This window comes from Xiphophorus maculatus, chromosome 1, assembly GCF_002775205.1.
Source record: "Xiphophorus maculatus strain JP 163 A chromosome 1, X_maculatus-5.0-male, whole genome shotgun sequence".
In the NCBI taxonomy this organism is placed as follows: domain Eukaryota; kingdom Metazoa; phylum Chordata; class Actinopteri; order Cyprinodontiformes; family Poeciliidae; genus Xiphophorus; species Xiphophorus maculatus.
This window is the reverse complement of record NC_036443.1, coordinates 17,125,543-17,141,117: the sequence shown is the minus strand read 5'-3', so window position 1 is coordinate 17,141,117 and position 15,575 is coordinate 17,125,543. Positions and strand designations below refer to the sequence as shown.

The window sequence follows — 15,575 nt, the reverse complement described above, 5'->3', positions numbered from 1 at the left end:
TTTCGTTGGTATAACTGTAGGGCCATTACAACTTTAGTTTGCCGTGCATATACATTTACAGTTTACTTCCTCTATTCAAGGTTTTTTTTTTTGCCTTGCATACATTTTGACCATAGATTTAAGACACAAATGCTATTATCACTAGACTGTTATTTTAAATTAGTTGAAAATTTCAATCATTTCGAAGCTGATGCTCTGTAAATCTTGCAGTTATTCCATAAGAAATGTACATATTACTATTGTTTTATAACTTGCACTGACAAATTATGTGTATATAATATATATACAGTATACTTTTTGTCTAGAATAAGATTTTTCTTTGGAAAAGCCCTACTCTTCTCATGAACACATAGTATTACTCGCATCACTTTTGTGGCATTCATTGAAGGTAAATCCCCTTCATATAGTTTTTCTCACTGAGAAACAAAGCTATAATAAAAAATATATTGTTTTTATATATTTTTTATAATAATAAAAAGCTATACAAAATTATTATTTGCATGGAAACCATTAAGAATAAACACCAAAAAAATAAAAAAGTTAAAAAAATAAACATATGGTCCCAGAGAAGCACAGCAGATATGTCCCTCAGAATATCATTTTATTGTTCATTTTACACCAGTTAGTCCTTGGACAAACTGCCTCCAATCAGTCAATCGATTGTAGGATACATTTATGACCAAAGAACACATTTCACACTGCTACAAACCGACAGAACTGCCATATCGAATGTTAAGATATCTATTTACTGTCATGCTGAGTGTTTTTTTTGTCAGTCATAATGACTCACTGATTCTGTAACTGTTGCTAATGAGGCTTCTGGCGTAATAATGGCATCTATAGGTCCCAGTGACTAAACGGCATTCAGTAGTGACATCCGTCTATGATAGGAATCTTGCTTAATAATTTACAGATAGGTAAAACTGAACCTTATTTTGGCCCAGCTTAAAACAAACACACAGGAAATGTAACATGTTCACCCTTGTAGAAAAAAAAATCATATGCATTGATATGTTTACCAATCTCAGTAGAACAATTTTACAATTGTATTGTCTATTAGTTGTGCAGTATTTGAAGATAGTAAACAGCTATGATCCTAGAGAGGTGTTATATTTACAGCTCTGGATATCCTTTTGGTTATGAGTTTTAGCATAGTCAACCTGTACCTAATAGCTTTTATGATTACACAGAATATCAAAAAAAAGACCTCCGCAGAGTGACATTTCTGTACATGAATGCATTTTCTTCTTTTTTTTTTTTACATAGCTGTAATGGTTCACTTTCATTTTCACATTGTCTCACTCTGTTTCAGACCATATATTATGGCAACACATTTGTGGCTTCACTTTGGCAGTCAGTTTGAGCAGTCTCAGTTGAGGGCCCACAGCCTCCTTTGTTCAAACAAGTGACTCGGATAAGCCGTTGCATCCCAAGAACCTGCATTTCTGCTATGCCCATGGATGGGCCATCTTTTTGCAGCATAGTTCTTTGTGTAGTCTTTTAAAAGTCTGTTGTTAGTGCTTCTGCTACTAACAAATGTTGTGCTAGTTTGTTGAATCCTCTTTGTCTTGTCTGGTCTGTAGAAGGCCATTTCACAGTTAAGTCCCAAGCAGCAGTCTCGTTCAGGGATAGGTTGAGAAAGGCCAGCGGCTCCGACGGGCCAGTAAAGTTAGTTCATCCATTCCAGCCGGATGTTAGACCAGTGGTTCCTAATAATTTTGCTGTGTTTCCACCAAAAGACTTCCCAATATCATTTTACATTGTGCCATATCTCATTATATGATAAGTCTCAAGCAGGAGACCATCTGGGTCCATCTTATTAGGAAACACTGTGCTAGCCCAAGAACACCAGCCTATTAGGACATGCAGCTAATAAGGCTACCTCAGCTAGAAAAGTGGCTGTTCTAAGTTTACCATTTTTGCAGCGGTGTTAGACTATCTTTACAGCAATGAAAGCTGGAAGGACAATGTTGTTGATGGTTGCTTGCAATATGACACTTTGGAGCCATGTAATACATACACTTAAGCTGGAGCATTTGAGTTAGCTGTATTGGCTGCAACTGTGAGCCTTTTGTTTTAAGGGCCGGCTGGGACAAAGACCTGTGCAAGTCGTTGCCCTTCAGCATCCTGGGACAGACACCGAACCTTGGATATTAAACCAACAAGCCATCTCTAGGAGAGGCCTGGACTTTCCCAGGAGATGCCAGTCAGTGAGGAGAGAAGCGAAAGTATCCGGCCATACTTTGCATTTACCTAATGGAGTTAAGACTTAGCTTTTGACAAGAACAGGCAAAGTTGTCATTAAGTTGATGAAATTTCAGTTGAAGATACTTTTTCACTCTTGTAGTCACTGCAGCCTTGATTCTTAGCTTCCCCTTCCCCAGTTTCTCCCCACAATCATCCTCAGTCTCATCGTCCTCCTTCACAGGCTGTTTTTGTCCGGTAACTCTGCCTCAGGACTGCGGGGGAAGTAGACAGTGGCTTTGTGCTCCTCATAGCGGTCAATGTGCTTGAGGTGTACCACCATATGCAGGGCATAGGCTAAGACTAGAAGAAGGATTAACGACGTCACCAGACCCATCAGAATAGCTGGCGTTAAGAAAGTAGCACAGTCACTGGCAGACGCAAACTTCTCTGACTGTACGTTGAAGGCCTGAATCTGGAAGAACAAAGAGTAAGGCGGATAGATAAGATTTGGCTGAAGCAAATAGGACAACTGGCTCTTATTGGGCTTACCAAGCACAGACACACTATACAGATGGACAGGTTGAGACAATTGAGCAGATGGCTAAATAAATAAAACAGACTGACAAACAGCCAACTGACAGATTGACAGCAAACACACTAAACATTAAAAGGATACCAGCTCGCTAATGTACAGACACATGCACCTATGTAGCTAAAATGGAAAAATAATGAAACCAAAACGGACCATGCAAACACTATTAAACGAGTTGAGACAACAAAGGTTGTGCCCCTTGTGTGGCTGTGTACCTGGAAATCAGTGAAGGTTATGTGCCAGTTAGCGGATGTGTCAGTGTGGGAGCTGGGCACTAGCAGGGTGTCATATTTGTGCAGGCTGCTGACGTGCTGGCAATGGTAGGATGAAGTGGCAGGAGCGTAGACCTCACTGGCGTTGAATGTAGCCTCCTGGGTCCAGTTGTACTGGATGTGAACGCTGTCTAGAGTGAACCAGTTTTGACCAGCTGCCTCATAAAAAGTGTTGGACATCTGAAGCCTTTTGAAGGAGAAAGTGTAGTTATTTATAATTATGCACTTGTAAGCATTCAAATGTGGTTTCTAGAGATTCTTAAAAAACAAATGTGTTTGAATTAAGCGTTGCCATTTTACCTGATAACTAGACCTCGTAAGTCCTCAACATCACCAAATCTTAAAGAAAGTCTGTGGGAGATAAAACCAATAGCAGAATATTTAACTCAATTGACACAAAGCATTATATATTTAAAGAGATGTCTACACTGTAGATATTTGAACACAACAAATATTGATCTTGCGATGCACATTTAAAAAGAAATTCTCTTGGCACAGTTGTTGCTTTGGGATGAGACTTACATTGCTTTGTCCTTGGTACAGATTGAGCCCTTCGTGTCCACAGGTAAGCTGGGGTTGAAGACCCTCTCAGTCAGATCAATGAACGTGTGGTTCCTGTAGCGGATTGCCAACCGTTTTGCCTTAAACAGAATGCAAGGCTTCCCATTGTAAGACACACTGAGCGGGCCATAAGGCCCCATCAGAGACTGCAGCAGCTTCCTTTTACTGAGAGACATCCCAGACTGATGCCATTTAAAAGGCTGCAAAGATACAAACAAATGGTATTAATCAATGACAATAAAACCTGTATCCAGCTTAACAACTGTTTGGCATTACCTTACTGTCTTATTGAAGACAGCCCACTATTCATTTAATTTTTCACAGAGACCTGCACAGACAGTCCCTTGCAGAAGTGTTCCAGTCCCTTGAACTTTTTCATTTTTTTTCATGTTTCAATCACAATTTTCAATGCATTTAATGGATATTTTAGGCGACAGATCAACAGGAAGTAGCACATATTTTTGAAGTGAAAGGCAAAGGATATTTGGTTTTTGGAATAATTAATTGGAACAAATGATAAAAGTATTACATGTTTATAGTCAAACCCATTTATTCTGATACGTCTAAACAATCTCAAGTACAACAAACTCAATTCAGATGTGCCTAATTAGAAATCTGTGTGTAACTAGTGTAAATACTGTTGTTCTGGGAATGTCTCAGAGGTTATTGGAGAATATTAGTAAACAACAACCAACATTTTGAAGTCCGACAGTGTTTCCTAAGATGACAGGTCAATGGCCAAACATGGATGGCTTTAATCTGAGACCCAGACAAGAAGCTCATGGTAACTCTGGATTAACTACAGCAATCCACTAAAACAGAAAGTGCAGGAAACATTTGTTGGTTGAGACCAAAATGTCAAGCAGGCGAAAGTAACTCTGGCCATCACTTTGAATACAACATACGCACAGTAAAGAAGCATCATGTATTAAACTGTAGAGACACTTTTCTTGAACAGAGAAAAGTGGAAAGATGACAGGAGTTGATAGGAAAATACTGTACTAGATCTAGCTAAATACTGGGCAATCTCAGTAGAAAACCTGAAGAACCTGCAAATGGCCAACAACGGAGGAATAAGTCCACCTTCCAGTAATGCAGTGATATTACAGCATTATCTAGAACTATTAATGAATAGGTTTAATCACACATAGCGTGAAATAGCTTGGTACACTCTAGGTGTGACCAAATTCTTTTTGTTTAAATGGTCCAGTCAAAATCCAGAACCTAACACAATTCTGTAGCAGGACTGGCATTCTCCACCCAATCTAGATAAGCATCAGATGTCTTGAACTGTTTAAATCAGGGCATTCTATGTCACACATCCTACAATCCTACAACTCCCGACCTGCAATGCCTTAGTTTTATTCATGCTGTGATATTTAATTTGAAAGGCCACTTTTAAGGCTTGCCAGCTTGTCTGATCATAAAATGTGAGCCATGTGTAAAGTTCAGTATTCACCCCACCATCTGAATCTTAAATGGAGAAAGAGCAGCATGTGGAAAGCAGGAGTTCTCTAAATTTGTATATAATGGTGTGCAGTGGCAAAGAAAGCACTGACATTAGTTGGCAGAGACAAACTGCCCCCTGTAGATGTTTTTATCTGTTTGCACGAAGAGTGCATCACACTGAAAGGTAGTAGTGTTACAGAAAATGTAAGGTGGAGTCATTATGTTTGTGTTGGGATAAAACTGGATTTTTATGGCTGAAATTACAAGCACCCAAAACGAGTTTAGAAAAGCAACATTGTTGCTTTGAGCAGGACTCACCAATCTGTGTAAAACAGACATATTTGCCTATATGCACAAGCTGATGAGGCATACTGTGGAATATTATTGAATTTTCAGTCACAGGAGTGCTGTGTGTGGGTGGCAAAGATGTTTTACCTCTGGTGAATATGAGACAAACATTATTCCTTCATCCAAGGTCACTCAGTGAGGCTGAGTGAGCATGCTCAGTTTTTGCTTGTGTGTTCCAGTGCGTGTGCATTTGTATGAACAGCAGACAGGGAGAGGAGAACTCTGAACACTGTACCTGCAGTATTCTCCTGAGTGGGTTTTCATCTTCAGGCGTCAAAAACACCTCTTCACTTTCCAGGCCATACTCTCCATCTGTACCTGAAAGTGAAAACAAACAAATGCATGATTGGAGTTTAGATCACTGGGCAGGTTAAGCTGTTTTGCAGTGCTTTATTGGAGAAAGCTGTATACTCATAAAAGTTGCGATGACTTCATATAGGCAGTGCACACATAAGCACATGAAAGCAAACAAAGAACAAAGAGACCTGCGTGCACCTCACTACTCTGGTTCGTATCTATTTCTAGTAGGTTGCGTCATCCCTCTGACTCATCACCGGTTTACTTCAAAATAAGTTCAGTGTTTACAAACACTGTTCATTTTGTTCCAGATACATCTTTACCCATCATGCCTTTCCAGAAGTGTAAAAAATTATTCTTTGTGCATTTGTATCACAATGCGTAAATATAGCAACACACGCCAGCATCCCACTGAGGTGTTCCAGTTGAACACAGGTCCCCACATGAAAACCTGATCAAATTACAAAGAAGCAGAGATGTCTCAGGGTTTTAAAAGCAAATGCTTTCATCAGATCTGTGCAAGTCAGTGTCAAAAGAACCACAGCAGGTTAGACTGAATCAGGTCTTGTGTCAGAATGGATTAGTGACTTACGTGATGTGACTCTTGTTGCTTGATGGGGGTTCTCTTTGCTGTGGAAAAGACAAAAGATACAATGAGGCTTTCTGAAGATAAGATGAAGGATGTTTTTATTTCATTATTATTTTTGTTTTTCTGGTAAACACATTTTCTGTACAGAATTCTTCCCCACAGTATGGTTTCCAAAGTGTGCCCTGGTGGCCATTGGAGGCTTTTGCAATGATTTTGTCAGCTGCAAAGAATATGACAAACATGACCCACCAGCACATGTGATTTTAAGTGCTTTTTTAAGTGCACTTAAAAAAGAAATGGTGATGCCAAGATTTTTATGACAATCTTCTTAAGTGAAAATGTAAAACACAAAATGTTTCTTTTAATAACCATGTTTTTTTATATATTAATTTCACAGTAAATAAGACCATAAACATCCACTTCATATGTGTAAAAGTCTCCTTATGACTTTTACTCAGAAGGAGACCACTCTAAGAGCTAACTACAGCAAACATTTTCATAGAGAGACCCATGTTCTAGGTGCTGTGAGTAGACTGAAAAAAAAAGTTCCTAACCCAACTAAACAAATGAACCAATTAATCCAGAACATATACAAAACTATATACGTATATTTGTCAAGTTCACCAATAAATAACAGATCCATTTTCATACAAAAAACACATGACTTCATTTTATTTAAAAATTGCATGTTTGTTGAGCAGGTAAAAATGAAAAAATAAATAGAATTCTTTTTGCATTTTTAATTAAAAAATTGCTCTCAAATACTATCAATCTGACAATTCTGTCCAAAGGGACAAAACATTTGGACACTGCTGGCTTGATAACATAGCAGGACAAAGGCACAGTAATGGAAATCCTATTAAAAAACCTAAATAATTATGTTTTATTAACAAAAAATTGTCCATTTATTATTTTGACATTAATTTAAAACTGATTACATATGGCTTTACATATTGATGCAGTGGAAGTAATTGCAGTAATTTATGCATAAAGTGCCACCTAAGTCATTTAAAAATATTTGAGCTACGTGCTATATAAAATTAATATAGACTTAATGTTAAACCAAAATAGTTGTAAAATCTTAAAAGCAAAATCTGTTCGACACAGATGCCGTAAGTCATGTAAAAAAACTACAGGATTATTTGTTTTTCGAAAGAAAATCTTTTAAGATCAGCCTATTAATTTAGTTTTGTTCAGCTACTAGAGTAAAGAATGACGCATTTAAAATGTGAGGGGATTTTGCACTTATAGAGAACTAATGAATGAATAAACTTTTAGAGTACGGTAAGTCTTCTGAAGTGTTGTGACTGTGGACATTAGATGTCACAGTACTGACCTACATCTTGCACATGTGACAGAGGACCAGCCACACCTTGTTCTTCACATGTTCGCCCCAGCTGTCCAACTCTCTGTCTGAGACTAAACCCCACAAAGCACGAACTTCTTGAGGCTAATCCTAATCCTTTTTTAAATGTCTAATCACAAACATATTGTGCCAATGGGCTTACTGGGCAGCTCCGACATAGCCAGTTGTGCTTGTTGTGATGGCCACTCTGAAGATCTGACAAGGTGGTCTGTCCTGACCTGGCCTTTGTGATCATCTGGGCTTGTTCTCTTGTTCTCTAATCACTGCACAACAGCCAGCAATAATGAGCTTGTAAGAGGTAAACCGTAATACCTGTGGGACTGGGAATAACAATTACTTTGAGTCACCAGACATCACTCCCATCTGTTACTGTTGGTTTCAACCAAAATTGTAAGTGAAACTGCAGCAAAAAAGAAATGAATTTAAACATCTCGCATCTGCTGCCTTCAAGTAAATCTTGTTTGAAAGAGTACACTAAACAGTCAAGAGCTGCTTATACTGTCAATAAAAGCTGTTCACATATTTCCTTCATGTACTAAGGTTTTGATTTAAATATTAAAATTAGCAATTTTTTTTGTAGATGTACCTGGAAGTCACGGCTTTACAGTGGCTGCCAGGGATGTCAGATATCCTCCCATATGGTGCAATATCTACCTGGGCAATAATGTGCAGTTTGGTGCCAGGTGGATTAGGATTAGTTGTGAGGACACGCCTCATCCATTGGATCCCAAAAGTGGAGAGACATTGGCCCTGACCAAGGTGAAGGGATTAAATCATGATGTCAGAAGCTACAGCAGTCTGGATAGTTCAAGTGCATCTGTCCTGACCTCGGAAAGTGCTAATGATTGTTGGAAGGTTCAGGAAATGTAGATCTTGTCTGGGTTCAGCTTAAAGTTATTTGACAGAAATGCAACATTAAATGTATTTATATATTACAATTTTATCCATTCCAAAAGTTTAGATCATTTAATGTCTTTATAGTATTTTGTATAAAAACCAGAAGGATCAAATTCAAGAGGTAAAACAAGCTGATGGAATGCACCAGATACAGTACTTAAAAATATATACATAAAAAAAATTATTTTTTAACTTATGGAGTCAATAGTTTGTAGGACCACCTTCCAACTCAATGAAGCCTACAAGCCATTTTTTTACAATCTATGCACATCTAAATTGTTGACTTATTCTTTGCAAAATTGCTTAAGCTCAATCAGCTCTGAACATCAATTTTCAGGTCTCACAAAACACCTGGATATGTTGTGTGAGACCTGCAGCTCTGTCTTTTACAGAGCTGCAAAAACAGAGCTTGCCTTTAGTAGCTTTGTATGTGTTAAGTGTCAATGCCCTGCTAGAAAATGAACATCTGACTCAGGCTCAGGCCTGGCAGCCTCAGACAGATTTTATTCCAGATTCACTCCATATCTAGCTTCTCATAAACTTGTTCCTTGTTCCTGCTGAACAAAAGAATTTCCACAGCATGTTGTTCCCACCACCATCTTCCAGCGAGGGGATGGTGTGTTCACGGTAAAGCCCACTGTTAATTTTCCAATATAGTAACCATTTTGCATGTGCGCCAGAAGTTTTATTCTGATACATCTGAGAAGATGTTTGTTGTCCCACATGGCTTGAAACTTAAATTTAACTTATTACGACTTCATGTAAACATTGGCTTCATTCTTTGTTCTTTTTCGTACAGGTTATATTTATCAAATGCATAACTAATAGTTGCCCCAGAGCTGTGATGGCCTTCCTGGCTGCTTTTCTGAATAGTCCAGTTGTACCATTCTGATCTTAATTTGAAATGATGAACTGGACATTGTTATGTGAGATGTTCAACGCTCATGAATGTTGTTTTAAAGGCTGAGCTTGACTGAAACATTTCCGCATCTCTCCCTGAGCTTTCTGAACTTTACTGAATTGCTCTATCAAATAAAATGCTAATAAAATACATTAAAGTTTATGTTTGCAATGTAGAATGATGTGAACAAGATGTGAACAAGTTCAATTGGTATGAATACTTCTGCAAAGTAGTCCAAACTCAGAATTCTTTTTTATTGCATGCCACAAAGCTGTGGAACAACCAAGTTGCTCTGTGGAAGAAATCAAAGCGATTGGAATAAAGCCTAAGCCCATTGGAACAGGTAATGTTAGTCGCACTGTGACGTCTGAAGAATGAGAACCAGTTCGTGACCAAGTGGAAGACGCCGTGTTGTCAGTTGCCACAAATAAGCTCTTCAGCCTACATTCCAGTGTGCATCTGCCAACTCCAGCGTCAGCATCATGATTGGCTAAATCCAGTGGGATGTGTGTGTGAGTGTGTGTGTGTGTGTGTGTGTAGGGGTGCGCGTGGGTGTGTGTGTGTGTGTGTGTGTGTGTCTGCCTGTGTCCACGCTTGGGGGTACATGCTATCCCGCATGAATGTTGATACCTCGCTAAGGTATCAACGTGCCATTCTCTGAGTAACAATATAACAGTTTATTTATGTAATAAAGGCAAATATTTATATTTTCCACTGGTGAATGCTGGGTAAGCATGGATCTTTAAAAGAGCTGCCAAGTCCAGAAAACCTTTGGCAGCAGGCGCTTGTGTCTGAAACCTCAGCAGCATAGAGGCTAACTTGGATGCTGCGCACTTATTGCCTGCATTGATATTTGAGACATCAATGATCTCAGGGCTGCAGAGAGGCTTGACCCCCACCCACCCCCACCAACACCACCACATCCACCCACCATCCACACCGCTGACATGACTCCTAGATTTAATGTGATTGTTGAACAGCTTAGCTAAATTAATCACTCCTGTGCACCTATGTGGTATCAGCTGGTTGGCAGGAGCCTCAGGACTGTGAGAATGCAAGAGCTATGCGAAGCCCAGCCGTTCTGCTCTTGTGCCAGTTTTTGCAGGGTCAGCAACCATGGGCTGTTGTGGGCCCCCCATCATTGGTTCAGTTTGTCACACAGTGGCTGGGTGCTGAGCAGGCCCTTTACATAATCAAAGCCAAGCCAGAGCCACTCCTTGGCTCATCTCCCTGCTGCCACACACATCCATAAGTATGCGTGCACACAACTGAGCAAACATGTCCCCCCGCACAATATCCACAATACTAGCAGCAGAATGACTTTTAACTTGTATTATCACAAATTTTAGAAAAGTGCTGGGTTTTAAATATTAATAACAGAGCTTTTCTTGGATTCTCAATCAATACATTTTCACTGAATGTCCTTCTTCAAGCAGATGGATAGCTGATCTCTTGTTCTTTCTTCTTGTGTTGCACCGCTGAGCAGAAAAAAGGTTTGAGGGATGCTCCTAAAACTTATAAGCAAATGCTATCTGCATCTGTAACAGTGCTTAGCCATTGAACTTGTCCCCTGTCCTGCATCTTACAGCTAGAAAATATTGCTGAGGACACTTATGGGTTTTGATAAGGGCAATAAGGCTATTTGCCCTGGGCGGCGCATCCTAGAGGTTAGTCTGAAAATGTAACTTTTCTTAGAATCTGTCAGTTGCACTCTAAGCATGCTTTTGTATTAAAGTAGTGTTTCTCAGTTCTGGACCTGAGGGAGCAAAAGCCTGCATATTTTTGATTTGTCTTTGTACCAGAACACCTGATTCAAATAATTGCATGACCTCCTCTGCAGCCATCAAGTGCTGAAGAAACCTGTTAATCAGTCACTTATTTATCTCAGGTGTGTGGCAGAAGGGAAACAACCACCTTGCTGAAGATACACAGTATTTGATTCAGAATTTGAGTAAAGGGCTGTGTTACTTTCTTATTTATTTTGTTGCTAGATTTAGCCTGGCTTTTGCATTTACCTTTTCTTTACCTCTAACAATGTCACTGTAATGTCTACTGAATAAAATTTACTTGATTTGAGGATTTTAATATTGTTTTTATTGTACTGTTGTTCTCATATTTCCTTTTAGTGTCCCTTCCTGATATTTAAAACCAATCTAAAATATTTCATTTTTTGTGCCGTTGAAGAGCAGGGATCTCATATTTATCATCAGTTGTGAGTAATAATGTGTAAATTATATATCAGAAAAAATGTAGTTGGTCCAGAAAATGACTTATGAAAACTCCTCTTAATCCCCCACTCTGCAAGTGCTGTATTATAAATAGACTTGTTAGCGGAGATTAAGATTTAGGTGTTAGCTAAGATGCCAGTCAGATCTTTGCTGCCAGTTTCAGTATAGCTTTGATTGCAGCTTCAAATTAGACCTTAGGTTAAGCACTTGACTCCTAAATCTTTCTACACCTTGGATGTAAAGCAGATAAAGTTAGGGGACCTGAGCTTGCGGCTTTAAATTTTGATTACAGTCTTATGTGTAGTGGCATATATGTTAATAAGTAGGAATTTTTAAAAAATCAGTAAGATTTACAAACCTATCAGTGCAAGATATGCATGCTTCAGTTAGAATGTGATAAATATTACTGGAAAAAGTTTGTTGTCTTTTAAACTTGAAATCCTTTTCAGATTAACAATTGCCAATCAATTGTCTCAACAAAACGATGACCTTTCTTCCATACCTATACAGAGGCCAGTTTGTCAGAGATCAGACTTGTGATCGCATCTGCATTGAATCATAGCATTTCCCAAGAGTATTTCCTCTTAAAAGATAGCGTTTTTATCAATTGACTGTACAAACAAAGCTAAAATTAACCTCTGGTCGTTTTACCCTTTAATCTTTCTTTAAATAGAGGTCAATGAACAATCTGTCACCTTGAACTCCATAGGTTGTCCTTTAATCTGTGTCTATGTTTGAAAGGACTTAACAGTTTTAAGACGCATTTAAGCACTTGTTGACTATCTAATATGTTGGTCAAAACAGTTGCCAGACATGCTTTGACATACATGCAGATGTGGCGGGAAGGTAGCCGCCTGGGTACAATTTTGATGAAGTGACACCAAAAAGGCCTTCCATATAAAAACATTTAAAAGTGAAAATTAAATAGATGTCTTTATGACTGATGTCTATTGATGTCTTATGGTGGTTTAAGGTTGGTTGACATTGTTCAAATGGGCTAATTTCTAACACTTTTATTCAGTCCATGAATAACAGGACAGACGATCTCTAATTGGGCATAAAAATGTCCTTGGACAGTTATGATTTGAGGAGTAATTGTACTTTTAACAAGTTTGGATTAAAACTAGGACTATATTTTAGAACTATTGCGTGAGAGAACCTGTCCTCATTTGAGTTTTCATTAATCTACAAAAAGACGTTCTTCAACTGTGGCTGGCATAGTCAACTCAGAGTGTTGCAGCAATCTCAATAACTAGGTCACACTTAAGTGACATGAATGGTTTTTGAAGTGTAATAGGACATATTAAAAAACTTTGATACTGAAAATCAAGTTAGCAACATTAAGGGCTGGTGTTGGCTTATTGTTTTTATGTTTTGGGTGGATTTTTTTTTTTATTGCTCTCCTACTTTGTTTGTTGAGCCTGTGCATGGTCGCTGCCTAAATGTGTGAACAAGTCGCTTACAATATTACAGCTTAGTGTGTTGTCCTTTAATCTGTAGCCACATTTTAACCTTGTTCATCTTCTTTCAAAACATACTCATGTAAAGTTGTTTTATAACCATTGTGAATGTCACATGTTTGATGTTGTTTTGTTTCCCTATTTCTTCAAACTTTCTAATGTAAAATATTGCTTTTATCTCTCAGGTTTAGACAAGACTAAGCACTGCGTTATCATCGTGAAAGCATGTCAACAATGCTGTTCATTTACATTGTTAACATTATAACAACAGACCTTTATAAAGTTTTGGAAAGCTAAAACTTTGGCTTAAAATATTGTCTATGATCAAATTCTAGTACCACAAGAAAAACTACTACAGGGATTTGCCTGTTTCTTTCAGCTGCATTCCCTGGTGTCCTCTAAGCCTTTCATCAGTAAGCCTCTAACTCATATTTTCCTAACACATATTCAGCTCCCTCCAAGGCATCTCATATTTAAGGAATAAAATATTGCTATTATATAACACCGTCTTTGAGTGAGTCAGAGCTGATATTGGAGTGTTGACCTGTAACTGTTAGCTGTTGTGTCAAGGAGTTACGCACAAAGTTTGATAACGAGACCTGGGCTCTAAGTCCCAGGAGAAATTATCACATTTTTCTTTCTCTCTTTCTGATAAACTGTGGTAAAAAGTTGTAAAAGCAGTCAATCGGGATTTAATAAAAGATTTAATTAACATGGAATGAAACCATATCCATGATAGCATGGAAACTGATTGTCATTACTGGTGACCTGAAATTGCAAAAAAGTTGTTGAAGATTTAATTGTGTAATAAATGAGAGCAGGGCAGGCAGCTTGTTGAGGGTTAGAATCAGAGGACTGTGATAGCATGGCATGATTTCAAGAGCCTTTCATGGCTTTAGCACAGTTTGATGGCTCTTTGCTGCGCTGTCTATGTAAGCAAGCAGGAGAGCAGTGGTAAAGGCCCTGAATGTCTTGTGACAGTCCTGTGAGCCCTGCATTTTCGATCTAGATCAGACTTCCAAGGCTACATGTAAATTAAAGAAATAGAATTTCTTCCCAATGGCTGCATCGTTAAGCACACCCCCAAAAGATGCATCGTCTCCGTTATCCTCCATCAGCCTCTTTCTTCACTGTTCCCATTTCTTCCCTTCTCTAGATTTTAAGACCCACTGCCCAAGCCTTCTTGCCAGACCAGCATTACTGTACAGAGACAACAGCCCCATCTGAGATTGATGAGCACCGTCTGATGCGGTCCCATACACTGAAACAAACAAAGCCTTGAAGCCTAGCGTCCTCCAACACATACCAACACAGCTTGAATGATTGAATTCACAATCTGAGATGCGTCCAAGGTGAGCTGTAACTAAGGAAGGCGAGGGTGGCACAAAGCCCTCTTAGAGAAGACGCACACATCAGCATCCCAGCATCCCTGCGTGCATCTCCAGTACCCCTCCCCCCTATCACTCCCCCCTTGCACCCCTCCGCTGCTTCACAGCCGTAGAGAGCGAGGATGGACTCACCTTCTATCCAGGATCAGAGGCACTTCATCATATATGAGTCCTGGCTGGAATTCTTCCTCAGTGAAGGTTAGCCCAGGCCGGCTGAGGGCAGACAGCAAGGCGAGGGAGCAGATGAGGAGTGCGTGTGCAGCCATCGAGACAATGAGAGGAGACTGCTGCTGGACGAGCTCCGCTTCATAATCTGCTCTCCTAGCAGCGCCTGAATCCCAGATCCTCAGACAAGCAGCCGCCGCAGCCAATCAGTAGCCCAGCACAAGCCGACGAGCGTGCGTCACAGCGCCCCTCACTGCATCCATCCCTCCTCCACCCCTCCGCTTCTTCTCCCTTTCTCACTCTGCTCCCTCCTGTGTTATCCTCTCAGTCTGCTCAACCTCCCACATCCTCTTCCAGTGCTGCTCTGCCCTCCTCTTTCATACACACATAGCTGCAGGCGAGCCCCAAGTGTGGACAGCGAATCGTTCGTTTTCATTAAAACTCCAGTCATACCTGAGCTTCCAACAAACAAAAGCCCTGCTTGGAAGGCTTACAGGAATGCACCTCCAAAAAACAAACATTCGAACAGGCTCGTGCAAACGCTTACTGGAAAATCACCTGGCAATGTCAAGGTCAGGTTTAGTGGGAGCCGGATGAGATGAGTGGATGTTGACATGTCTTTAGGTGGCTGCAGGAGAAAAAAAGAAAGAAAGAAACCCAGAGCAATGACTGCATGACCTAGATCTCCCGTGCGCTGCCATCGTGGCAAAATAATTCACTTGATGTGTTGTTGTGAGCACTGAAGGGGCCTGCGGCTGAGGAAATTGTCCACTGAGGCAAATATGGATGACAGAAGCAGCTGAGCAGCCGTAGGATAAGGAGACAAAAAGGGTCCAACCCTGATGGGTGATCCCATTTTCTGCTCATTATTCAGT

General features: G+C 39.6%; 1 protein-coding gene across 1 annotated transcript; it reads right to left on the bottom strand.

Moving 5' to 3' along the window:
- Positions 1–582: 582 nt before the first annotated feature.
- On the bottom strand, positions 583–14,934 carry LOC102222944 (V-type proton ATPase subunit S1-like). The gene is made up of 7 exons (XM_005801116.2): positions 14,668–14,934; positions 6,299–6,336; positions 5,645–5,727; positions 3,574–3,812; positions 3,352–3,402; positions 2,995–3,238; positions 583–2,659 (listed from the first exon to the last, which is right to left on the bottom strand). Exons 1-7 carry the CDS (start codon positions 14,799–14,801, stop codon positions 2,423–2,425), a joined length of 1,026 nt encoding a protein of 341 aa, XP_005801173.1. The 5' UTR covers positions 14,802–14,934; the 3' UTR covers positions 583–2,422.
- Positions 14,935–15,575: the final 641 nt, after the last annotated feature.